General features: G+C 41.9%; 1 protein-coding gene across 4 annotated transcripts in view; it reads right to left on the minus strand.

Moving 5' to 3' along the window:
* The window catches only part of PDE5A (phosphodiesterase 5A), a 181,075-nt gene extending 173,046 nt beyond the window's left edge, over positions 1–8,029 (minus strand). For 2 of the 4 annotated variants that reach the window (XM_074228323.1, XM_074228322.1), the window contains exon 1: positions 7,845–8,029. In XM_074228323.1, coding sequence (XP_074084424.1) covers positions 7,845–8,029 — 185 coding nt within the window. Of the gene's footprint in view, positions 1–6,267; positions 6,370–7,844 lie in introns of those variants that run through there. The other 2 variants (XM_074228327.1, XM_074228324.1) reach the window with 1 other exon arrangement.
* Positions 8,030–27,504: the final 19,475 nt, after the last annotated feature.

Here is a 27,504-nt window from a genome sequence, read left to right on the forward strand (position 1 = left end):
TGCTCTAAGAGCAAAACAGAATTGCAGTAGCTCAAAAGAAAAGTCAGATGTACAATTTTCAAGATATCTCAATTACAAATGTTCATTTGGTCCTCTTCTGGCATGAAGGACAACAACCACATCATTATCATACACTGCCCTGAGCTCTGTTACAAAATACCAATTGCAAAACATTTTTTCCCACATTATCCTAAAAACATACCAGAGAGTTTAAGAAAGGTCCTGGGGGAAATAGGAGCAAATGCATAGCTGTACAAACTGAGAGAAATAGTCACTACATTACAGAGGAGGTCAGCCTTTCTGAAATGGAGGCAAACCTCAAAGATTGACTATTGGGTTGTCCATGGCAATGGGAGCCCAAGGGAGGCAGGAAATGCCATCTCACAAATGACTATGTCTAATTCTCAGATGGAGTCAAGCCAACCCAGTAAATTACTTGAGACTACCTAAGGGAAAAATATAAATACCTGTCTCCAACAACCCCCAAAAAGCTTTCTGTTGAACTAGAGAATCTCATGAGCATAATGGCAGGCCCAGAGATTTTTCCGGCCAATTCACAACTATCCTTCCCCTGAGCCCTTAGGGCAGAAATTTATTTTAATGGTTGCATAATAATATAAAGTTTGGTGGATTTTGTTCTGATTCAATGAAATTTTTGCTGGTCTTAACTGGGAACCAGTTTGGCTGGGCTTGGAGACTGGAAAAAGCCGGGGTCAGATCTCACTTCTGTTATTTACTAGCTGAGTAATTATGGGTATGTGACTCAGTCCCTCTGGGGCTCATTTTTCTTATTTGTAAGATAAGGTTAACAAGACTTATAATACCTATTTTATAGGGCTGTTGTGAGGACTGATGTTATAAGATATAAAGTATTTCACAAAGCTAGAGATTTTTTGTTACAATGAACATTCTTTTCAGACACAGTCCTATAGGAATTCAATCTAAAACTAATCTCAAGTTGGAATATGAAATATTTAGGTTATTAATGGGTTGCAACCACTACTAATTAAAGAAAAACCACAGGTGGCATTTATATAGCACTTTAAGATCTTGGAATCATGTTATCTCATTTAATCCTTACAAAAACCCTGTGATATTATTAATTTTCATTTTACAGATGAGGAAACTGAAGATAGAGGCTAAGTGACTTGCTCAGTGACATACAGCTAACAAATATCTTCTCTCCAAACTCCAAACAAAGCTTCTCCTGACCTCAGAGTTTCCCCCACTATATCCTATTTAAAAAAATTTAGTCAGGTCAATAAGCTAGGTATTAAAAATTCAGAGAAAAGAAAAAAAATTAACCCTTTTCTAAAGGAACTCCCAGTTTAATAGGGGAAGACAACAGGCCAACAACTCGGTCCAAACAGGCCAGAGAGAATAAATTGGAGCTAATTTACAGTAGCTGCTATATAGGTACAGGGGAAAGAAATCGGCTCATTGATTCAAAAGTACAGAAGGCCACACAGCTATTATCCAATTAAACACAGAAATACATCACACACAAAGTAAGTCATTTTTCCACAAACAACATGAAATTAAGAAGCAATGATAGTTGGTCCATGGACAGTAGATTTCTTCTCTATGAAGCACAGGATTTAGAATGTGAAGGGACCTTGAAAATTATTAGGCTCAAGCCTCTTGATTTACAAAGGAGAAAATTAAGAAGAGAATTAAGGGGACCAAGTTGGTAAGTAACACAGCTTAATTTTGAATCCAGGTCTTGGGATTCCAAATTTAAGGGCTCGTTAGCAAATAAATGAACAAAATGTATATAATTTGTAAGGAAATTACTTTTATAAAAAGATCTCATCAACTTAATAGGAGAATAACAAAAATTCAGATCGAATAGTACCAGACATCTGTTTATATCCTTTTTGACTGCTTTCTAAATTAGTATCTTGTAATTAAAAACTCTACAGATAATAGAATAAAGCTCAGTGGTGTAGAGAATAGAGTGCTAGGCCTGGAATCAAGAAGACCCATTTTCATGTGTTCAAATCTGGTTCCAGACACTTACTTGTAGCGTGAGCTTGGGTCAGTCATTTAATTCTACCTCATCCTTGTCTGTCAAATGAGTTGAAACTACTCAACAACAATAATAACAGATAATAGAAGGGAGATAAATGGCAAAATAATTTTTTAATGACATTTGGGATCTAAGACCTTGATCCCCCTTTTAGCTTTCAGTAACCAACATATGGAGTCTATCATTGTGATATTGAGCAGACCTGGTGATAGCAAATTCAATCACTAAACTGTGGGATCAGAGAACCCCATAAAACTTCAGGCAGTTCACCTTTTCTCTCTGGGTCCCAGTTATCTCCTTTGTCAAATGAGGCAGGTTTCTGAAGTCTCTTCCAGTTCTAAATTTATGTTCCTAGGAGGCTAAGTTTAAAGTTAATTCCGGAAAACTACTAGGGACTATTAAACTGCCTATTGTTCCTGGACTTTGAGCCAAGCTGCCATAAAAATTAATATCAGTCAACTATAGTCAAAGAGGCATTTGTTTTTGGTGATACAAGCCAAATCCATTTTTAAAGATCAGAGAAACAATCTGCACTTGTTAGAAAACTGGGGGTAAAGGGGGAGATTATATTTATATCACATCAGTATTATTCTCAAAGATCAAAGATAAACATTATTTTAAGATGCTACAGGAAAAAAAAATCACATTTCATAAGTCTTAGAATCACAGAGGTTTCCATTGAAAATGCAAACACATATTGGAAGAAATGATCCTTTTCCTCCCAAGAATCTAGGCTGGTGCAGAGGGCATGAAAATTGTTCTCCATACATTCCAGTTGGTTTGTGGAAAATGAATTGTCCAAATACTGATCATTCACATCATTCCCTTACCTGATTCTAGCAAATGTACAATAAATAAGATGGTGAGGGAATCAGGCTGTCACCAACACTCCCCATTCCCCAATCTCTTTTTAATGATGATGGAACTCTGGCATTGTCTCCTTAATAATTAAAGTTATTATAATTAAATATACAATATTATATAATACAATTAAATATAGAATATAAATACAATTATAATTAAAGAAATCCTAAGGAAGTAAAGAGTCTTGTATTTCTTCAATCAGATGCTCCCTTTTAAAGAGCTACCAAAAAATACTGACAGCTAACCATCCACCTCTAGGAGAAGGACTCTTGCTTCATTCTTTGTTAATAATTGCTAACCACAAGTGGGTGAATTTAAACCAAGTCTCAGGTTTAGCAGCAGAATGAGATACAAAAAACACTTGCTGAAACTCAACAATTAAAGACTGGGAAAGAGATGGGAGAGAGCTGAACTCCGACTCAAAGAACCAGAGTTTGAATTCTATTAGGTAGCAGCATTTCATGTGACTCCCAGCAAGTCAATTCACTTTTTTTGAAGCTTGGTTTGGGGGTGACCTGGCAATGCAGCAGATAGAGCATAGAATCTGGAATCATCTTCATAAGTTCAAATCCATCCTTAGACATCTACTAGCTCTGTGACCCTAAGCAAGACATTTGACACTGTCTCAGTTTCCTCATCTGCAAAATGAGTGAGAGAGGAAAATAGCAAACGACTCCAATATCTTTGCCACAGCCTCCTCTACCCTGCACATATAACTGAACAACAAGCTTTATTTCCCTTATATGTAAAATGGAGTGGGATTGCCTAGAAAAACTTTCAGATTCATCCCAAAACTAGAGCCAAGTATCCTAAAACAAATGAGTGAGAGATACATGGCTTAATTGATGAAAGACCAGATCAGGAAGACTAGATGAAACTCTGGTTGAGTCACTTAATCTCAGAGCTCCAGGTGAGTCTCTAAGGCAAAATTAGAAAGCAAATTAGAAGAGATACTGAATTGTCTTGTTTAGAGGGAGTGTCCAGTGCCATGAAATCACTATGAAGCTTAATCTAGCTATAGTTTTGTTTGAATTAGCAATTTTAGCAAAGATGCAGGATATAAAATAAACCCTAGCAAGATACAGCAGGAAGAGCTAGAAAGAGAAATTCCATTCAGAGTAACCTCAGACAATATAAAATACCTGGGAGTCTATTTGCCAAGGCAGACTCAGAAACTTTTTGAAAACAATTATAGGTTTGTTTGGTGGGGCAGATGAACTACCTAATTAAGTTTTTCTTTTTTAATATGTTCAAACCAATACATACTCATTGATGCCTTTCTTTCTTTTGGAAGAAAACATGGAGAAGGAAAGAACAGTCTTTTTAAAGAGAAAAATAGTCTAAGATTTAGGCAGTAGTGAAGCTAAAATCATAATCAAACTATCAGAAACTTTGCTGCAGTGATTTCTGGGGTTTCCATTTTGATTCTTGTGCTTCTGAGATTTCCCAGTCAGTGTCTGAGGTCCCATCTGGAATCACCCAGTTGTAATCTTATTACTTTGCCTCCCACTCACCCTCCCACCATGTGAAAAGTCTCAATTTCCTACCCAAACTGGTTTGGGAGCCTTTGCAGGCCGCTCCCAACCAGCTGGACAATGTACGATCCCAAAAGGGAGAGCTTGTATTTCTTGGCCACTTCAGAGATTAAAGGCCTGCTATCCCTCTGGCTAAACATGGGACCAATTTCCGGTTCTCATAAGGCAGAAATCCACATCCTTCTGAAAAGTGAGATAACTGGGCTCTGTCATCCTCTGGGAGGCAGAAGCTGAGTTAGACTGTCTTTGAGCAGAGAACTTCTCTGGGCTCTGGCTCCCCGCTTAATTCTTTTTTTCTGTCATGGGCAGGGGGATTTGCAGAGTAGAGCTCAAAGCCTGAGAATTCTAACAGGAGTCAGAGAAAATTAGAAAATGACATTGCAAAGGGGATTAGGACTTCATGGGTCCCAAGTTGTGCTACAGTTACTAGGCTTCAGAAAATTCCCAGCATGTTCTGAAAGTGACCCCTAAATCATCATTAAGGGATAGGGAACCTGTAAAAGGAGAGAGAACCTCCCTCCCATCATCAGAACATAATAATTTCCATTATGAGGGAAAGTAAGGACCTTGAGTTTTCAATAAACAAACCAAAAAAAGAATGAAAAAGAAAACAAAAAGAAAACAAAACCACTCCTAGAGAAGCTATTTGAAAAAGTGAGAAATCTGTTATAGGAAATCAGCATCCCTCTACTACAAGGTGTATGGGGAAGGGGGTGAAGGATGGCAGAGCAGAGATACTACGGCATCAGGCAGGAGGTAAAGACTTCACACTGCTTCTTTAGAGTTTCATGGCAAGCCCACTCTCTTTAAAATGCCCTTCTAGTTCTGCCTCAGACACTTACAATTACCTAGCTATGTGACCTTGGGCAAGTCACTTAACCCCATTGCCTTGCAAAGACCAAAAATAAGCAAATAAATAGATAAATAAATAAATAAATAAATAAATGAAATGCCCTCCCAGCTTAAGAGCCAAAGAGACAGTGGGTCTCAGGTCTCTGGTCTTTAGGAGCGACTAGATGTGGGAGAAATTTGGGGGGGGGGGGGATTAACAGAAAGAGATTACAGAGGTTTCATTAAATTTGAAAACTGGAAGAGACCTTGGTCACCAGATCTATTCTTAACTCTGTGTGTGTGTGGTGGGGGTGAGATTGACCCCTTGTCTGATGTCTGACTGGTGGCCCCTCATCTCGGAATACTGTTTTTAAATGAATAAAATTACAAGCACAGACTTGCAAAGGAAAGCAAGCTACTGAAGTGTGTTCATCAAAATACTGAAAATTCAGTTTGGAGACCTCCTGAAATCGGGAAGCCTTGATTCGGTCCTACTTCGAGAGGACTAAAACCTCCTCTCTACACCATGCCCCCTCGAGAGATTGAGCTAGCCCTTTATCTGGAGACCTCTTTGGAGATGGGAAATTTACTCTCTCCTAGGAACCCATTCTAATCCTGGACAGCTCTAATTATTCGAAAGTTCTGCCAAAACCTGCTCTGGGCCAACCTCCACAGCATGGGCTGCCAGGCGCAGCCCATGCCCACCTACATCTTCCAACCTGTTTTGGGGAGTGGTCGCGCTCACCTCTCCTGCACCCTTGCTCCAGGATGGAAGAGATTAAAAAAATGGAGGGAGGGAAGCCCATTGGTCTTTAACCCCGGATTTCCATCTCTTTGGTGAAACCGGCACAAGCCCATCATTCCTTTGGGCGCAGAGCCTGTGGCAGGTCAGTCACCTCTCTCCGTGCCCCAGGGGGCCACCAGTGCCCACTTTCTCCATCCTCCCCAACCTCTTTCTCTCCCCATCCCCTCTAGTCTGGGATCGCCGGGCCGGAAGGATGACAATACCTCGTTTTATCTCCGAAAGGCAGCATAGCCGAGGCTCCGAGGGGAGACCATGCGGCCTCGATCCAGTACCCCTGAGTTACGCCGGCGCCCGGGTCGGCCCTCGACGGGGCTGCGCGGGGAGGCGTGCGGCCCGAGGTGAGAGCGGGCGGGGCTCAGAGCCCGGCCGCCAGGTGATGGGGGACACGCCCTGGAGCTCCCCGAGCTCCCACGCCGCGTCGCGAGGACGCTGCCCCCTAGCGGGGCGCGCTCGGCACCGCAGTACCCCACGATCTCCCCAAGCCCGCCCGCGGACCTGGCAACCCAAGCCCTTCGTGACCCCGCCCGGCGCTTCCCTGCCTCTTGCGGTCCCTGGCGGGAGCCCCAGACGACAAGCCCAGCGACGGTCGGCTTCCGTGTCCGGCCCACTGGACCGCCGGTGTCGGTGCCGTGGATGCTGACGCTCCTGCTGCCTCTGCCGCCGCTGCCCGAGCTTCCTGCGTCCAGCCCGGACGGGCAGAGACAGTGAAGTGGAGGGGAACAGCACCGCCCCCCGCCCCCCTCAGTCCGCCCCCCACTCAGTCCGCCCCCTTCTGCAGCTGTGGTGATTCCTCTCCAAGAGTTAGACGGCGTGCGCGCACACACACACACACACACACACACACACACAAACACACACACAAACACACACAAAAACTCAAACGCAAGCTCCGCCCCTGCCGGGCTAGGCTGAAGTGGAAGCCGACTGGTCAGAGTGGACGGCGCGCCCAGGCTCCCTCCTCCTTCGCGGGCTCTCCCTCCGCCCTCGCGCCCCGGAGAGTCGGACCGGCTGGGCCTGGCGCGCTCCCCGGGCCCGGGCTGCCCCGGCCCCGCCACGGGGCCCGGGTCTCCGCCCAGGCCGGCCGGACCCCGCCTCTGGGGCGGCCCCGCCCCCGCCCTTCTCCCGGGCTCTGGCCCTCTGGTGCCAGGCGGCGGGGGCCTGCCAGAGAGCCAGGCCGGAGCCCCGGGCCGGCCTCGGCCGCCTCGCTGGCCCCCTGACTCCCCAAAGCTCAGAAAAGTGGGCGCCGCTGGGGCAGAGGCCGGGGGGACAGGCCGGCTTCCAGCACCCCACTCAGTTCTGCACACACACATGGACACGGGGACACGGACACACGGACGCACAAACACAGACACACACACACACACACACACACACGCGCGCGCGCGCGCGCGAGCGTCCCCCACCCCAGATCCCCCAGGAAGAGCCGGACTAGAGAAAGTGGCCCTTTCTTCCGGACTCCAGGAGGGCAAACTGGTGGGGTTCGCCCGGGGCTCGAGGCAGAGCGCGGGGAGCGGGGAGCGGGCGGCAGCGGGGAGCCGGAAACCAGCAGCCAGTCTGGGCTGGGGGCAGCCGGGAGCTGGGGGGGCTCCCGGAGCTGCCCCCCCTCCCCGGGACTCCCCCGGCGCCCCCTCCCCCTTGCGATCCCAGTTGGGGAGGGGTCCCGGCCCCCGTGGCGGGGGGAGCTTTTGTTCTCCCAGCCGGGGCAAGGCGGGGAGGAGCGGGACCGGCGCCCCCCACCCCGCCCCGGCTCCGGGTGCGAGAGCGCGGAGCTGCGGCTCACCTGGTGGCTTTCCGCACGAAGTAGGAGGCAGTGAAGTCGCGGTGGTCGTCCAGCCAGGCTTCCAGCCAGGCGGGCTCGGGGGGCCGGGGGGGCTGCTGCTGCCGCTGCTGCTGCTGCTGCCGCTGCCGCTGCCGCCGGCGCCGGCGCCGCCCCCGAGGGCTCGGGCTCGGGCCGCCCGGCTCCATGGTCCCGCGGCGCTGCCCCCGCCCAGGGGCCGCTCCGGCCGCCGCCGCCGCTCCCGGCCCTCCTCCCTTCCCCCCTCCCCCCGGGAGCCGGAGGGCCAGAGGGCGGAGGGCGGGAGCGCCGGCCCCCCCCTCCGCGCCGCCCCCAGACCTCCCCGCCCCTCCCCGGCGCGCCCCGGCTCTCCAGGTGTGGCCGGTGCGGGCGCTGCTCTCCAACTGACACGGCGGCCGCGGAGCCGGGCGCGGGGAGGGGGGGCCTGGGGGGAGGGGAGGGGAGGCTCCCGCCCCGGGGCCCCGGGGCGTGGGTGCTTGGGCGCGGGCGGCCTCGGCCACCGGGGTGCGCTGTGAGCCAAGGGAGCCGTGAGAGCCCGGAGCCCTCCGGGGTGCCCGGCTGCAGGGGAAGGCACCGGCAGAGCTGGCTGCCTGCCTCACGTGAACCTGGCACCCCGCCGGGGCAGAACGATCAGAGCATCCTGGGAGGGCAGGGACCCGCGGCCAGCCTTGCCACAGTCACACCAGCAGAGCGCCTCCCAACTCTCCGGGGACCTCCATCTGTTTCTCCCACCCAGGTGGCTTTCCCCTTCCCCTTCCCGAGTCTGAGGACCAAGCTCTTTTCCAACTCTCAACTCCTTCCTTAGGAATCTCTCCTAACCTAGCTTCTCTCGGCCCCGAAGGAGGGTACATTTTCTTAGGGTCCCATTCGACTTCCAGTCATGTCATTCATTGCTCTGCTCTTTACCACTCGGGAAATCTTGAACAAATGAATTCCCCTCTCGGGACCTCAGTTTCCTCATCTGTTGAATAAGGTGTGTGGGACTGGATGGCGTCGAAAGTCTTTTTCATCTCTTCCAAATTCTCTATGCGATTATTAAATGAAGCCCAGGGTTTCAGATTAAAGCTAAATGTCTCTGTCTCCTCCTTTATTCTAATCTGGTTCATCACTCAACTGTCACTGCTTTCTCTGGGGTCAGGTCTCTGAAAGAGAGCTGCAATCTGATGACATTTTTCAGTCCTCATTCTTCTTCTCTGAAGAGACCATCCTTTCCTCTTAAACACCCTCCTCCCCAGGCTTTTCACAATGACTCTATCTTACTTGCCCTCCCCACCCCCACCCCCATTCTCCTATGGTTCCCCAACCCACCTGACTGCTTTCCAGTTCTCTTTACTGGATCATCTATATGTTAGAGAACCCCAGGACTCTACCATTTCTTCTCCCATATCCTCTTATTGGTCTCAACAGCTCCAGTGGATTCATCTCTTTTTTAGGTGGGTTTCCGGTTTCTATCTCCAACCCCTTTATGGTTCTTACACCCAAGTCTTGTATTATCAGTTACATACTGGGTATCTTCAACTGGACATCTCATAGATATCTCAACCTCAACCTCAACAAAACAGGACTAAACTGTTTTCCTTTAAACCTGTGTTTTTTCATTTCTCTTTTTCTGTTTAGAGTGACATTTTTGCTACTTGGATTTGCAATCTCAGTCAATTGAAATCTTCCCTCTTGGTCACTACTCTCATTCAACTGGTTTCTTAAGCTTGGCACCTCTGTCTCCACTTCTGTCCTCTTTTCTCCACTCACATAGTTGCCCTCCCCGGTTCTGGTTCTCATCTCCTTTCCCTTGGATTCTTGGGCTAGCTTGGTCTCCTGGCCTCCCCTTTCTCCAATCTCATATGGCTACCAAATTGATATTCCTAAATCCAATCTAACTGTGTCACTCCTGTACTCTAGATGTCACAGTGACTCTGCTTGGATTCTAAGAGAAACTCCATAGACTATCACTAAGACTAGCTAAATGACTGCCTAGTCTTCCCTAGGAGCAGGCTTCCTTGGCTTCCCTGGGATTCTTTTCCTGCCAGATACTGCTATTCTAAACTCAAAAGGATCCAAGTTACTCAGCTCTGGACTTCCCAGAATAATGCATCCTTATCTCAACTATTCTCTACCCTATTTAGACCCCATTTTTTTTTTTTGGTCTGAGAATTACAATCAAATCAATATATCAACTTCTCATCCCCATGAAGTCCCAGCCCAAATCCCTTCCCTAGCCACTATTGCCCAAACAGGTTGTCGTCTCTTTCTACAGGAATATGAGCTACTTGAGGAGAAAATGTTTTTTTTTTAAGTTCACATTTCTAACAACAAACACAAAGTACACTCCCAATAAGTGATCATTGATTGATGAGGCCAACAGAAAGTCTAATCTAGAACTTTTTTCTTTAGTAGGACAGAAAAGTGAAGAAGTGGTGCCTGAGAACCTAAAGAGCAAGATTTCCTTCTATGCTGTTGCCAGTCTCTGTCTTCTTCAGGTCCCTTTATAGTTTACCTCTTCTCCCTTATAAAAATGAAGGGAAAAAACTCAGGATCTAAGGAATCTACATATAGGCCCTAAGACTTATAATACCACTTGGGGTAAGGCCCCTATACGGAAAAAGAAATTGGAATTGTGAATTCATATCATCTTCTAATGAGATTTACACAGGACTCATGACTCAAGAAACAGGTATGAATTCCCGTTCCGTAGCTCCTTGCTATGCCAGTCCTTTTTCTCTAGCATTTCTGTCTCCTTCCTATTTGTCTTTTGTTTCCTCATCATCCTGTGTCTCCATCTGGTGCCAGTTTCTCTTTTCCTTGAGAGGGGGAGGTGCCACACTGGCCTTCCTCCAGATCTTAGCTGTGTCTCTGTCCCTGGCTTCCCATCAGTCTTTGTTTCCATCAGGAGTTAGCCCCGCATTATTGGTGATTCCCTGATTCTAGCGAAAAGGATTGAGCTTTGTGGATAATCCCAACCTTAATATTTTAAAACTATTTTGATATTCTTTGTTGAAACCTTTAAAACCAACTGATGTTATCAAGCTTAGGTTTGATGATGATGTTCTCAAGGCAAAAAGTCAATTCAAGTGAGTGAAATAAGCTTAATCGGGCAAATAATGTTGCTTCCGCAACCAGGGTGACTACGACTGAGCCTGGGTAAAGAATGTATACATATTCCAAGAAACACAATAGGGCCATTGGTCTTAGATGGCTACTCCAAAGCTTGCCTGGGTACATCCGATCCAACTGTATTTTTCAGCAATTCAATTGTTTCTGCCCCATTAAATCTGGAGGTTGTATGCTCCAAGAGGTGTCTGCCAGTATTGACTGTGACACCCTTAATGGTGATTTTACCAGCTGCCTTTGTTTGAAAACACTCTAGATGATTCAAGAGATCAATAATTCACTTGACCTACCTCCAGATGGCCTGAACAGCACACTTGAGAGTCCTGTCCTTGGAAGAATCTCCTCAGGTCTTTTAGGGGTGTCTTCATTTAAACCCTGTCTCATGTTTCCTGTGTCTGAAATAAGTACCATGCCCTCTGGTCTCTATTCCCTCTTCAACAATGAAGAGTTTTCAAGAATTATACTAAAAGATTTACCCTGGTCCTTTTTCATCTGATTTTTATTTTATACAGTGGAAAGAAATTAAAATAATTAATCTGGATGAAATGACTTGCACCTAATATAGTATGGTGAAAAGTGACCTAGTTCTGGAGACAAGGGGACCTAGATACAAAACTGGTCTCTGAGATTTATGCTCTGTGATCTTGGAACTTCACTTTTCTAGGCTTAACTTCCTCAACTGAAAAAAGAGGGGTTGGACTAGATGACTTCTGAGGACCTTTCCAAGTCTACATTTTTGGCCATTCATTTCAGTCATGTTTGACTCTTCATGACTTCATTTGAGTTTTTCTTGGCACAGATAGTGCAGTAGTTTGCCCTTTTCTTCTCCAGCACATTTTACAGATGAGGAAACCGAAGCAACAGAGTCAAGTGATTTGCCAAGGATCACACAGCAAGTAAGTGCCTGAGGTCAGATTTGAACTCAGATCTTGACTCCTATGCACTGTGCCATCGAACTGCCCTTAACCCGTCATCTAGGATCCTTATTCTTCCCAGTAAGTCTTCTTGATGACCAGTGGAGCAATTGAAAAGAAAGGACTTCTCAGGATCCTGCCAAGGAGTCACTGACAGGGCAGCAGATGGACTCTGTCATGCAATCAAGTTACCAGTTGGCACCACACTGAGTTTGGAGAGAAGCATTTTTCCTCATGGCTTGGCTGTCTCCATTGGTTAAATGAATTAGGCAGATTCCTAGTCTTCTTTTGTCCTATGGTATGTCTCTCCTGTCCCAAGGCAAGAGAAGACTCAAGAACAGTTTGGTCAAAGAACAATATTGTATAGCTCACAAATTTTGTTACAACTGAGAAGTGGCAAAGATACAATTTCCAGAGTTTAATAATTTATTGGTTATATGATCTCATTGGTCTGGATTATTCTGCCAGCTAAGTCTATCCTCTGCAGAGACCTTCCAGTTAGAAAGGCCTTCCCCTCTGAGATTGCCTCTAATCTACTCTCCCTATCTAGGATGGATCAAAGAATTTAAATTCTGTGGTAGGAGCAAAACAGTAACCCCCAGTTTCTATGCAAGGGTAACTCATTTGTACATAAAAGGCAAGACTCAATTAATTAGTTCAGCAACTAAAGATCTGGACCATTGGCATCACTTCTGGATCACACTTGTACAAAACAGTCAAGAGTGGGTCCAGGTGCTTCTTGTCTCAATAGACAAAGAAGAAACAGGGGCTTTGTTTGCCCAAATCAGCATATGGTGAGTTCAGGACATATCTTTGTGGAACATCCCTCCCTTGCTATGTCTAAATAAATCTTTTGCTAACAGATGAATGATATATGAGTGTCTCTTTTCATTCCAGGATCAAATATAAACAACTTAACTTTAACTATATATATATATATGTATATATATATATATACATATATATGGTGTATGTGTGTGTGTATTAAACTATGTATCTCAAACATAAACTAACTTAAGTTTGACTCAACTCACAACAAGTTTCTTGAGGGCTAGGACTCTATCTATCTTTCTATCTTTAGTGTTAGCACTTGACATAAGGTAGGTCTTTAATGAATGTTTTTTGATTGGTTGGTTGGCATCCCTTGCAGTTCTTCTCCTTGTCCTCCCATATACCCTCTAAGAAGCATTGTCTACTGCAGCGGAAGCCTTCTTTGGGTCTTCTGACATTTGACTGACAACAGAGTCACATTTGAGTTTTTACCAGCCATCCCTCTCTCTTCCCTTGATTTCTGTGAATCTGCTCTCCTCTGATTCTCCTCCCACTTCCCTGAATTATTCTCCTTTGGCTTGTTGCCGGATCGCCAACCAGATCACACCCTCCTAAGGCTCTGTCCTGGGTCCTCTATTCTTCCTTCCATATTTTCACTTTTGGAGGTCATCTCCAGCTTCCAGAAGTGAGATCATGATTTCATCAGAGAAAACTTCCGGGTATACATATCCAACTTTTATCTCCTCCCTGAACTCCAGGTAGGCATTACCCACTACCCACTGAACAGCACCACCTGCTTGTAGGGTAGCAGAGAGTACACTTGACTTTGGAGTAAAAGTTCAGATTAACCTCTGACACTGCCTATGTAACCAGGGGCAAGTCACCCCACCTCCCATCTCTTACTTTCTCATTCACTAAAAGAGGTGGTTGCAATAGATGGCCTCTATGGTCCCATGTGGCTCTGGAAGTATTGTCCTATGAATCCCATGACTCTCTCCTTACCACCTCTTTCTAGAATCATTATATTGCTTCCATATTCAATTCAATGCTAGTTTCTCTGATTCCTCCATACAGTAGTTCTTGAATGATGTTGTTGAGTAAAAAATTTGATAAAATATTGTGCTGTCTCCAAGTCTTCCTTGAATAGTCTCTGCAAGCCCTCTGATAATTTGAAAGTTCTCAGTATTTTAGAACAAATGAGCTTGTGTTTATTTTTTGTCTGTGTAAGTAAATGCATTGAGGCATAGCAGGTTGGACCTGGGGGTCAAGACAATTTGAGATTCAGATATCACCTTAGAAAGGGGCATCAGTTTTCACATCTGTAAAATGGGGCATTAACAGCAGCTATAACTCAGGGCAACTTTCATCTATGGTTCCAAAAAGCTATAGCATACTGGAAAACCATTTCAGCAGATTGGCTAAGCACCCAGATTGAGAGCAACTAATATGCTTCGAACCTATTGGTGAGACCTGGACTGCACCTTGGCTAAAAGCCTCTCACTGGCTTTCCTACTCTCTCACCTTGCTGGGCTTTATACTTCCCCTTTTCTTCAAAAAGAGGCAGACCTTCACTTAAGAGCTTCCATGATGTCTACTGTTAAAAACTTCTTTGAATCTTCTCTTTTTTCTTGGTGGGATTGGTAGCTTTGATGTCAGTGCAGAGTGAGTTATGGGGGGGAGAGTGCCAGCCCCAAGCTTGTGAAGACTTTTCATAGTGGAATGGATAGATGAGAATAATTTGTTCCAGTGACCATGAAGGCAGTTGAATTTGGTACTGTGAAAGAGCTTGGTAAGATATCAGAGATGCCGAGGTCATCCACTTTACCCTGGGCCATTGACAATTGTCCTGACTTTTTTTCCTGCCACTTTGATGACTCTGTGAGAAAGAGTGAGGCTGAAAACTTTGTCTAACTCTTCCTCACTTATATCTTAACTTCCATGCAAATCAATACATCACTCATCATCCACTATTTTATCTACCTTCCAAATAAGGAGATGTCATTAATCTTCTCCTAAAATGAAGGATGAACAATAATAACACTAGGGCAGTGTGAGAAACAAATGAGATAATGTGCCTCGTATTCTTGAAAGCTTAAAATACTACAGAAAATAAATTAATATTATTGCTGAAGATTAGGATTTTTTTCTTTCTCTTTTTATCTAAAATACTTAACACAGTTCAGGCATTATGGATTTCTCCATTATATTCCCTCCCATGCTCATTACATCATTGACTCACCAAAGATTCCACATTAGTACTTCTTTTTAAGACTGGGTCCTAATTCCTTCACTTTAGTGATAGGAAATAAATGTTAATTACACATTCTTAGGCACAAGGGAATATCTGGATTTTGTCCAGTTGTTTGAAGGGGGAGAAAAGACAAGAAGTTTAGAATTAAAGATTCTAACCATGATTTTGCAATAAACCCCAGCACTAATCATCAGATTGCCAACTTGGGCTATGGCTATGAAGTTATCATTTGCTTCTATAACTAGTATGTTTTATTCATTTTCTGAAAGGAAGTCTCCAAGTTGGGAGTTTTAGAGCATATTATAATTATATGTTTCTGTTTTATAGTAAGTTTAAACCTTTCACAGAATATCATGAATCCTCTTATGGGTGTATAGTGTTAAAAAAAAAAAAAGTCCACATAAATGTGTAGACTGAGCATAGACACCCAAAATGGTGGCAGAAGTGACAGAGTGAACTCCATAGAATGACGGACCTGGAGTCAGAAAGACCAAAGGTCAAGTCCAGTTGAAGAGACTACATGCAAGACCCATAGAAAACTTTTAACCTTTCTATGCCTCAGTTTTCTTAGCTATAAAATGAAGAGGTTGAATTTGATGACCTTTACTTTCCTGTTGGAATCTAGGATCCTATGATATTCATTTACTAATTTAAGGTTTGAAAAATGTTTCACATCCATTATTTCTTTGGTTATTCTTTCCTCTTCTTACCATCTTCTAGCCGCATATCTTACTATTTGTATCAGAGGACATGCCTTGGAGAATTTAACCATTTTGAACTACTTAACTTTCACCTGGAGTCCCTGCATCCTGGTTGTCCACTTCCTAACCAGTTCTGTCTAGTTTTGACTCTCCAGCTATGATTCACTTTGTTTTCTGCTGTCTTTTCACAGGTCACCATTCCTTGGATGTGTGCCTTCCATATCACCCTGACCACCTTCAATTACTAGAACCATTTTCAAAGAAATACTGTCATTGATATTCAAAAGGGTGTATCCTTCAATCCCCCCATGACTCCACTCACCATTCTGGTAATCTTCCAAACCAAAATGCCCCTCACTGGCTCTCATTCCCCTATATGAGTTGTCTTCCACTATTACAATGCAAGCTTTTTTTTTTTTTTTTGCAAGGCAATGGGGTTAAGTGGCTTGCCCAAAGTCACACAGCTAGGTAATTATTAAGTGTCTAAGGTCAGATTTGAACTCAGGTACTCCTGACTCCAGGGCCAGTGCTCTATCCACTCTGCCACCTAGTTGCCCCTACAATGCAATCTTGAAGGTAGAGATTGTCTTCACTTTTGTGTTTGTATTCTCAGAACTGGGCACGGCACATAGGAGGCATTTGGTAAATATTATTTTCTTCCATTGACTTCTATGAAGTAAATTTTGCTGGTATTGTTATCTCAATTTTGTTATTGTTCAGTCATGAATAACTTTGTGAAGCTATCAGGAGTTTTCTTGGCAAAGACATTGGAAATGTTTGCATTTCCTTCTCCAGATCATTTTAAAGATAAGGAAACTGAGACAAGGTTAACTGACCTGCCCAGGGTCACACAACTAGTAAATGTTTGAGGCCAGATTTGAACTCAGGAAAATGAGTCTTCCTAACTTTAGACTAGACACTCTACAGCACCACCTTGCTGATCACTTTTACAAATTTAGAAAACTGAGCTCAAAGAGAAGTAAAATTACTTAAGCCCATAGTAATCCAATTCTTTCCTCCAAGTCCAGTGTGATTTCCATTATAGTACTCAGTTGAAACATTCTCATGCTTAAAATATTGACTCTTTGAATAATGCTGTGCATTATTTATATTTATTTTATATTACATATAGATATGTATGTTGACAAAATTTTGTGCTCAGTCTCTAAGTTTTTCTTGAATAAACCTTGAGAGTCTTCTGTCCATATGATAGCTTTCAATGTTTTAGAACAGTCTTGTGTTGTTTTAACTTTAAAATATGGCTCTTTAAAAGTTTTATTTTCAGTTTCACATTTTCTCCCTCCATGTAGTTCCTCCCCAATTCAATGAGTAAGTCAGAAATATGATACCAATTATTCATACAGAGCCATTGTGCTGATCTCATTGTTGTGTGCCTGTGAAACCTGGATGGTCTACCAGTGTCATGCCAGGAAATTCAAGCTTTTCCATTTGAATCCTTAGGAAGAATCTAAAGATCACCTGGTGGGAGAAGATACTGTACCCTAGGGTACTTTCTCAAGTTAAATTATCAAACATTCAAACTCTACTGCAGAGAGAGCAAGTCCAATGGGCTGGTAATATTTGAATGCCAAAAGTATGTTTGCCCAAATGTTTATTTTTACAGGACTCATGCAAGGAAGGTGCTCACATGGAAATCAGAAGAAGTGATGCAAGGACACTCTTAAGATCTCTTTGAAGGATTTTGGAATTCACTGTATGACATGGAAGATGCTGGCATGGGACCATCCAACATGGCGCATCTGTATCAAAGAAGGCACCATGTTCTATGAGCAAAACACAACCACGGTAGCTCAAAAAAAGGGATATGCACAAATTTAGAGCCATCTCCATTCCAAATGTTCATATGGACTATTTATGCTCAATCTGTGGCAGAGCATCCAGTTTATATTGCTTTGATCAGCCACAGCCACACTGTATTTTGACTCCAACACAGTGATGTCATTTTGGTCCTCTTTTAGAATCAAGGACCAACCAACCATGTATTTCCACATTAGCCATGCTATGAAATAAAAAAGTAACACAAATAGAGAAAACTAGAAAGTCATACTTCAATTTTCATTCTGAGTCGGTCAGTTCTCTCCCTAGAAGTGGATAGAATTTTTCAATATGAATCCTTTAGAACTTTCTTGTATTATTGTATCGATCAAAGTAGTAAGGCCTTTCACAATTATCATTCCCCTTGTTCTGCTCACTTTACTTTGCATTAGCTCATATCTTTCTGAGTGTTTCTGAAAATATTTCTTTCATTATTTATTCCAGTAAATAATATTTTATCACAATCATATAATAATAATAAAAATAATAAACATTTGTACAGTGACTACATTGTGCTAATTGATTACAATATTATGTCATTTGATGCTCACAACAAACCTGGAAGGTAAGTGGAGCCATTATTATCCTTATTTCACAAATGAGGAAATTGAGGTAGGATCACACAGTTATTGATCATCTCAGGTCAAATTTGAATTCTGGTCTATCTGACTCCAGGTTTGAGACTCTAACCACTGTGCAACCTAGATGCCTCAACTGATCTCCTAAATTTCCAATTCTTTGCCACCACAAAAGAGCTGTTTTCCTTTTTTTCTTTGATCTCATTAGAATATGGTCCTAGTAATGGTATGGTATTTCTCAAAAGAGTGTATCATTCTAACTCCCCTGCCATCCATGGGTTTATGCCCATAGTAATCTTCCAAACCAAAAATGACCCTCCTTAGCTCTTATTTCCCTATATGTGTTGTCAGTTTTAGAGCCTTTTTGATGTAGTTCCAAATTTTTCTCCAGAATGGTTGACCCAGTTCACAGTTCTACCCACAATACATTAGTGTATCTATTTTTCCACTCACCCCTCTCCCTTTCCCCCTCCCACCCCTGGCATTTGTCATGTTCCATTTCTGCCAACCTAGTCAATCTGAAATGTTTGAGATGACACCTCAGAATTGTTTAAATTTGTGTTTCTCTAATTATTAAGAATTTAGGGCTCTTTTAATATAACTATTGATAACTTTGATTTCTTCCTATGAAAATGGCCTGTTGATATCCTTCAACCATATGTCATTTGGGAAATGGCTCTTATTCTTTTTTATAAATTTAACTCAGTTCCCTATATATTTGAGAAATGAGATCTTTATCAGAGAAACTTGCTATAAAATTTCCCTTATCTCAGTTTCTTGCTTTTTAAAAAAAATTGATTACATTGATTTTGTGCAAAATTTTTAAAATTTAATTTAATCAACGTGATCTATTTAATCTCTTATGACCCTCTCTATCTTTTGTTCGGTCTTGAGTTCTTCCTATATCCATAGATCTGATAAGTAATTTTTTCTATACTCCCCCAAATTGCTTAGGATAATAATTCTTGAGGTCTAAATTTTGTTCTCACTTTGAGCTTATATAATGTGAGATGCTGATCTACACGTGGTTTCTGCCATATTGATTTCTAGTTTTCCCAATTTCCCAGTTGGATCTTTGTGTTTCTCAAACACCAGGTTACTGCATTTGAGAATACTTCTGTATTTTGTGTACCTAATCTATTTTTTTCACTGAGAAACAGATTTGGATATATCACGTGGTCACCAATTTGTCACCAGAAAAAATCATTTTGGCTGGCATTTTGGCTGGCATTGTTGGAGCCAAGGCCCCACATCCATGAGACCAAGATTTCCCACAGTCTCCAGGTCATCACCAGAAATCCTGTTTCCTATTAAATCAGTCCATGGTGGGTGGAAAAGGCAGCGAGAAAGATATCTTTGCACAATATTCTCCTCACTATAATCAACATAATGTACATTTCTTGCCCCCATTCATTTTATATCCTGGTCTTCTTTGATTATGAAAGATAACAATCAAATCAAGCACCTGATCTACTTCTTCAATCAACTACTCCATTTCCTAACCAGCACCAGATTGTTACATTAATTATAGACTTTGTAGTCAAAGGTGGAGAAACTATGAAGTCAGAACTTGACCTAAAACTAACTGTGGCTCAGATCAGAAGCTTCTGATTGCAAAATTCAGACAAATTGGAGAAAGCAGGGGAAAACATCAGACTGTATAGGTTTGATCTAAAAAATATCCCTTATGAATATAAAGTGGAAGTGATGAATATATTTAAAGGATTTGATGTGGTAGATAGAGTGCCTGAAGAACTACAGAAGAAATTTGCAATATTGTACAGGAGGCAGTAACAGAAAACATCTCAGAGGAAAAAAACAAAAAAAGAAAAATGTCTGATGAGATACAAATAACCCAGAAAAGAAGGAAAGTGAATGGAAAAAGGAAGGGAAATGAAAGTAAAATGAAGAGAAGGAAAATAAAAGCTATACACAACAGAATGCAGAATTCCAGATAATAGTAAAGAGAGAAACGATTTTCTTAAATTAGCAATGCAAAGAAATATAAGAAAATAATAGAGTGGGGGGGGAAGATGAGAGAACTCTTTAAGAAAATGAGAAATGGGGCAGCTAGGTGGCACAGTGGATAGAGCACTGGCCCTGAAGTCAGGAGTGCCTGAGTTCAAATCTGACCTCAGACACTTAATAATTACCTAGCTGTGGGGCCTTGGGCAAGCCACTTAACCCTGTTTGCCTTACAAAAACCTAACAATGACAGAGAGAGAGAGAGAGAGAGAGAGAGAGAGAGAGAGAGAGAGAGAGAAAGAGAGCGATCTTAATTTCTTAATATCACTGGGAGTTGCTACAATTTGGTTACTGATCTAGAGCCTGGAAAATAAAGTCAAATGGACCTTAGGAAGCATTAATAACAATAAGGCTAGGGGAGGTGTTAGAATTTCAGCTGAGCTATTTAAAATCCCAAAAGATGATTCTATTAAAATGTTTGACTCAATATGCCAGCATATTTAGAAAATTCAACAATGACCATTGGATTGGAAAAGATCAGTTTACATCCAAATCTTAAAGAAGGGAGATGCCAAAGATTACTCAAATTACAGAATATTTGTGCTCATTTTACTTGTTGATGAGGCTAGATACCCTAAAATTCTGAAAACTGGGCTTCAGCAATTTGGATTTGAGAATTACAAGAAGAGGAGGGTAGTTTTTCAAAGAGTAGAGGAACTAGAGATCAAATTGCCAACACTCACTGGATTATGGAGAAAGCATGAGAGTTTCAGGAAAAAAAATACTTTTTTTCATTGACTGCACTAAAACCTTTGATTTTGTGGATCACAATAAAATGTGGCAGTTCCTCAAAAAGATGGGAGGACTAGATCATCTTATTTGTCTCCTGAAGAATCTTTATGTAGATAAAGAAGCAATAATTAGAAATGAATATGTTACAATTGAATGGTTCAAGATTAGCATTATAAGAAAAGGAGAAACTGAGAAACCATAAGCAGGAAACTGCACAGATCCTACAGAGGGAGAGCAATGAAGGCAGGCTATGAAACAATCTCAAAAGTGGCAGATGGGATTTTTACATTTTTTTCTTTCTTCCTAAAGGATTTGAGATTAATGTTTTGTTGGTTTAGGAACAACCAAATCCCTTTAAAATTTTGTTTACCCATTTGTATTTAAATCAGCTCAGCTATATTGTATTTTATTGTGAAAATGAAGGGTTTTTTTGTGAGAAAGGAACTGGGATAGGAGAAAGAAAGATTTATGGTATTTTGCCAAAGCATAATTTCTGGTGAGGGGCTCAGAGCTATAAAAGGGCATATTGATTCATTTGTTCAATTTCCCAAGGTAAGGAGAATAATTTTACTAGTTTATTTAAGCAAATGCATTGAAAGTTGTATTAGCTGGTGCAATGGATAGAGCAATAACCCTGGAGCCAGGAGGCCCTGAATTCAAATCCTGCCTTGATACTTACTAGTTGGGTGACCTTGGACAAGTAACAATCTCATTGTCCCACAAAAAAAGAAACTAGCAGCTGTGAATAGTCAATTGTTGTCATTAAAGTTGGACTTACATTTTTTTTTCAACATGGAAAGCCTAAGGAGTGGGCTGACAAAGAAGTTATAACCAAAAGTATATTGAATGGATGGATACTTTGTGCTAAACTTATGAGATGGACAAAATTGCAAAGGATGGACAGTCCTGGATAGATTGCAGATAAAGAGTCCATCTAATCAATAAGATTATGGATCTATTAGAATATTGGAGAATAATATGTAACAACTAATCAGAATGCAATTCGATTCTGTAAAACCATTGTCATAGACTTATTTTCAAGGTCTGAAGAATTTATTTTGAATTTAAAATGAATATATCACCTTAAAGGTAGTGAGAAACACCTCATTGATGAGAAGAGACTATGTTGTATTTTTTTTTAGATTTTTGCAAGGCAGATGGGGTTAAGTGGCTTGCCCAAGGCCACACAGCTAGGTAATTATTAAGTGTCTGAGACCTAATTTGAACCCAGGTACTCCTGACTCCAAGGCCGGTGCTTTATCCACTATGCACTTAACCGCCCCTACATTGTATTTCAAATAAGGAATTATGAGGAAGAAGTAGAGGAAAAATTGAGGGAAAGTTATCAGAGGAATACATGAAAGATAAAGAAGGGCTGGCCACATGGGAAAAAAAAGAGATAGCTGAGGTTGGCCCACATGCTCCACATGGAATTCTTCTGGGACCTTGGACAGCTTGGGGAGGGATGTGGACATGGAATGAATAGGATGACAAGGTATGGATAGTCTTCCAATTTGTTTTATAGGAAAGAATGCCCCCATTGATGAAATCATAGATTCACCTAAGTATGTCCATGGTTCTGTAGAATGCAAACTCCCTAAGGTCTGGACCTATTTTATTTTGGTTTTTGTATCCCCAAATGCAGTGTCTGGTACACAGTAAACATTTTAGAAATGAAGAACCTGAGACCCAGGCACATTAAGCAACTAGTCACCCAAGATCAAAACAAATGGAAATGAACTGACAATGAAATAGGAGGGAAAGGGGAGGAGATAAGGAAAACCTGACTGAAAAAGATGCAATGTATTGGTGGGAAATAGTGTGGATTCTCTCTTGAACCCTAAGAAGAGAGTACATAACCTTCTCTTTGAAATTCTTTCAAAGTTGAAGTGATTGATGATGATCCAACCAAATGACCTCTCCCAGGCCCATCCAGCCTTTTATGCTGTGATGGAGATTGAATGGAAGAGAAGGCTAAGTTGGGTGGTTTTTCATCATTAAATAATCACTTCCCACAGAAATGTAAAATTCTGCAAGACACCAGTAATAGCAGGAACATTAGGACTGCTACAAAGAGAAGCAAGCCAAAACAGAGGAACAAATTAGCCTGCTGATGTCAGACTCAAAGAGAAATGGAGCCACTAAACCAAACATGAGACAAATCATCAGGCAACATACTGACTTAAAAAATTATATTCTTATCATTTGTGTTTTAATATATTTTTATTTATTTTTGTTAGATGCTCCTCAGTTCTATTTTTTTTTTTGCTTATACATGTTTAATCATTTTAATCTCAGTTCTATTTTAATCTGGATCAGAAAGCATTCTGGGGTGCTGTAGCCCCTTAAAAGCATTGAGCTATGTAGTTGAAAACTCTGATCTGTACAGAAACAACCACATTATAAAAAAAATTAGAAAAAACTTGAAAACTCTAATTAGCATAACAACCAACCACAATATTGGAGGACTTGGTGAAAAATGCTTCTATAGATGTAAAACATGACCAAGGAGGATACTTGTTTTTCTCCCTATCTGTGCATATTTCCACCCCAATAGATAAGGGAGAGATGGGAAGGGAAAAAAATTTTGTTGTTAATTTTAAAAAATAAAACACAGAGAAAGAAAAGGAAGAGAGAAAGAAAAGGAAAAAATACAGAGAGACAGAGAAAAAGAGACAGTAAGACAGTGACTGAGAGAACCAGAGATACTCCCCCCGACACATACACACACACACACACACACACACACACTTAGAGAGTTAGAGCTATTATCTGTCCCCAGGTCTAAAATGAACTAACTTCTCTTTCCCAGGCTCTAGAGCAAAAATTGAGTACAATTCACAATGACTAAAAATAAATTAATTAGTTGAGAAAGAAATTTCAAGGAGAGAAATTAATTAAAGATAATCATTTTTCCCAGACAATGGCATCAAGGTGTGACACACTTAACTAAAAGTTCTAGTTTAAAATTAGGTCATTTTAAATAGAATTCTCTTAATATTAGGAAAAAATAGTAGAACCATAAACTTTACTCTTAAAAAATTACATTGTGGTTATGCAGATTTATTCAGATGGAAAATTTGTATTTCAGTATCTCCAGAAGACCCTTGTTTCTCCTCAGTAAATGCCTAGATTAAAGTCATGAAATCCCAGACTCTCTCCTGAAAGGGACCTCAGGGGACTAGAGCAGCCCTCTCATCTTACAGAAGAGGAAACTGAGTCTCAAGGAGGTCAAGTGACATACATAAAACCACACAGGTTAATAAGGTGTGGATTCTAAATCTAGGTCCTGGGGCCCCATAACTTCTTTCCATTGGACCTTATGTGGTTCATTGAACTGAGTTGAAAGCTCTTCATTTTTCTCCCTTTGGGTTTGTTTTTTTGGGGGGGATTGTTCTTTGAGTAAATTTTTTGCAGATTCACTTGTGAATACTTAAAAAAAGTACATCAACAAACAGGATCCCAGCCCAATCAGCTTCTTGTTTCTCAGGAGATCAGACTCAAAAGACCCCCTGATTTTCCAGGGAAGATACTATACTTGAAAAATCCAGCAAGAGATAGAGGGGAGCTCAAGATACATTGTGTGGATCACAGGTACAAGGGACCAAATGAATAAAGCCTTTAGCTATTTCTTCTGCCTTCCAGTATCAGCCCTCACCCCTGCTCCCCCTCATAAAAATCATCTCTATTGAAGGAGAAATGAATGATTTCCTGGGAATTTTATGTTGCATTCCCCAGCACCTGTGACCTTTAAATAGCAGTACTTAGAACAGAGAAATTGGAATGTCAATAGAGAAAAGGCATTGCATTCATAGCCCAGTGGAATGTGTTAAATTCTGGACCAGCTCACCACTTTCTCCTTATGAAACAGCAGTTCAAATCAGCAACAGGAAAGATGGAACATGGTCCATTTGAAGAACTGCTGATGGATTGCCCATACCATCTGTCTCTTCATCTTTGAGGGTACTAGCCTTCATGCTTGGATCCTCTCTTCCCTTACTAATCCTTCCCTTGGTTCCCTCCTGGCTTAAGGGCCATGTCCTATAAAATCCCCCTAGTGGTCAGAGTCTTTCTCCATCTACAAATTATTTTATGCTGTTTTCCCCAGTACAATTTGTATCCACTTCCCAAAAGAAAATAAGCTCCCTGAGGGCAGGGACTATTTTGTCTAAAACTTTGCCTTTAAGCCTAGATCTTTGCACTTATTATTAGCTAACCTTTATATGGCACTTTTTAAGCTCTGCCCAGCTCTTTTCAAATTTATTTAGCCCTTCCAACAATCCTGAAAAGGATATGTTTTTATTACTCCCCCCTTTTACTGATAAGGAAACTGAGTTTGAAAAAAGGTTAAGTAACTTGCCCAAGATTACACAATTAACAAGTATTTGAAGTTAGGTCATCCTGATTCCGAGCCCAACATTCTACCAATTGCTTGGTCATAGTGGGTGTTTAGTAGATGCTTAGTGAAAATAGACACAGTTATAATGACCAAGGTGTCTCCAAAAAAGAGAAAGGAAAAGCACATTCACAGAGACTGGTGATGCTTTGGCAACTCCTTCTTCTCTCTAGTCCTGCATGCTAGAGCTATTAAACTTTCATCTTCTCTTTGCCTTCTACTCTCTCTGTCCTCTCTTTCTTGGCAGTCTCATGAACTCTCAATGATTCAAATATATTCTCTTACAGAGATGATGCCAATCTTTGTCAGGACTGGAGTCTCACTCCTGCCAGATGTCTCTTTTGAGCTCCTTCTGTCCTGCATCTCCAACTTTCTATTGAGATGTTGCATCAGTTTTCATGTCAAAACTGATTTTTCTCTGTCTACCTTCTTTTCCTTTTGACTGCTCATCTCCCCATTTACTAGACAAGCCAATCAAACTGGATGACTCTTATCTTCTGAATAGTCCTGGTACTTCCCTTTATACCTTCACATCTTTGCTTAGGCTGTCAGCTATGCTAGAAACATCCTGACTTGACAACACATTAGAGATGGGGAAGTGAGAGATAATGAAGGATAGGTCGGTTGTTAGACTGGGGAATTAGGATAATAATAGAGCTCTCAAGAGTAACAGGGATATTTGTAGGAGGGGGATTCTTGGGGTGGGAATGAATTCAGTTTTGAACAAGTTGAGCTTAAGATTTCTTTGGCTGGGTCTTGTCCTGCATTATCAAAGAAGATCAAAATGACATCATTATGTTTGGGACAGATTACAGTGTGTCTGACTGGCTAAACAGACCAATATGAGCCTGTCAGAATGCTCTACCACAGACTGGGCACAAGTAGTCCATGTGGACACCTGGGGTGGGCACTCTAAACTTACAGATGTCACATTTCCTTTGAACTGCTTCAATTCTGCCTTCCCCATAGAGTGCAGCACCCTCACTGATAAGGACACGCCATACTGGGTGATCCTATGCCAATATCTTCCATGCTGTATAATCAATTCTAAAATTTTTCAATGAGACCTTCAGGGTGTCTCAGTATCACTTCTTCTGACCCCCTTAAGAGTGCATGCCCTGTGTGAGGTCTCCATAAAATAGGTTTTTTGGCAAGCGTATGTCTGGCATTCTAACAACATGTACAGTCCATCATAGTTGCCCTCTCTATAGTATGTTAGAATCCTAGGCAGTTTAGCTCAAGAAAGAACCTTGGTGTCTTCTCCCACCAGGTGGTCTTCAGAATCTTCCTAAGACAATTTAAATGGAAGCGATTCAGTTTCTTGATGTGGTGCTGGTAGATTGCCCAAGTTTCACACACATATAGCAATCAGGTCTAAATTACTCTGTAGACCTTCAGTTTGGTAAAGTTAGTTGAATACCTCTTCTTTCCCACACTTTCTTTTGGAGATTCCCAATTACTGAGCCAGCTCCAACAATGCCTGTGTCAACCTTATTGTCAGTGTGTAGCTACCTAGAAAGAACACTGCCAAGGTAAATGAACTTGTCCACAGTACTCAAAACTTCTCCTTTTGCTGTAACTGATGGTTCCATAAATGGATGACTCTTCTCTATAAAGGTAAAGGGAATAGATTGTCCTGTGACAATCACAGGGATATTTTTCTTTTAGTCTTTGCTGGTAAGATTCTTGCCAGAACACTTCTCAATAGACTAATCTTTCACCTGGAAGATGGTCACCTTCCTGAGAGCCAGTGTGGTTTCAGAAAAGATTGAGGAATAGCCAATATGGTGTTTGCTGCTCAATATCTCTGGGGAAAATGTCAGGAAAACTGTATACAACATTTGTAGATCTGACCAAGGCCTTTGATACCATCAGTCATGAAAGTCTATGGAAAATTATGCCAAAATTTGGTTGCTTGGAGAAGTTCATCAGTATTTTACATCCATTTCCTCACAGTGTGCTCAACTGGGTTCTGGATAGTGGATGATGCTCTTGAGATTTTCCAGTCACCAATGGAGTTTAACATGGATGTGTCCTCACTCCCATGCTTTTTTAGCATGATGTTTTCAGCCATGCTATCAAACACTTTTGCTGACGATGTACCTGACATCAAGGTCACCTACCACACTGATGACAAATTCTTGAACTTGAAAAGAGAAGACAAGGGAGACAAGGAATTCTTGGGGGATAACTTCTTAATGCCATATAGCCTGAAAAATTTCAGTCAGTTTTTGGATGAGCGATGGCCCCTCCCCCCACACCTTGTAGCTCTCAGCTGGAATAGAATCAACACCAGATGATTTGCCACTTGAAGAGAGCCTAATGGCATTCAA

The sequence above is a fragment of the Macrotis lagotis genome, chromosome 3 (assembly GCF_037893015.1).
Source record: "Macrotis lagotis isolate mMagLag1 chromosome 3, bilby.v1.9.chrom.fasta, whole genome shotgun sequence".
NCBI lineage: Eukaryota > Metazoa > Chordata > Mammalia > Peramelemorphia > Peramelidae > Macrotis > Macrotis lagotis.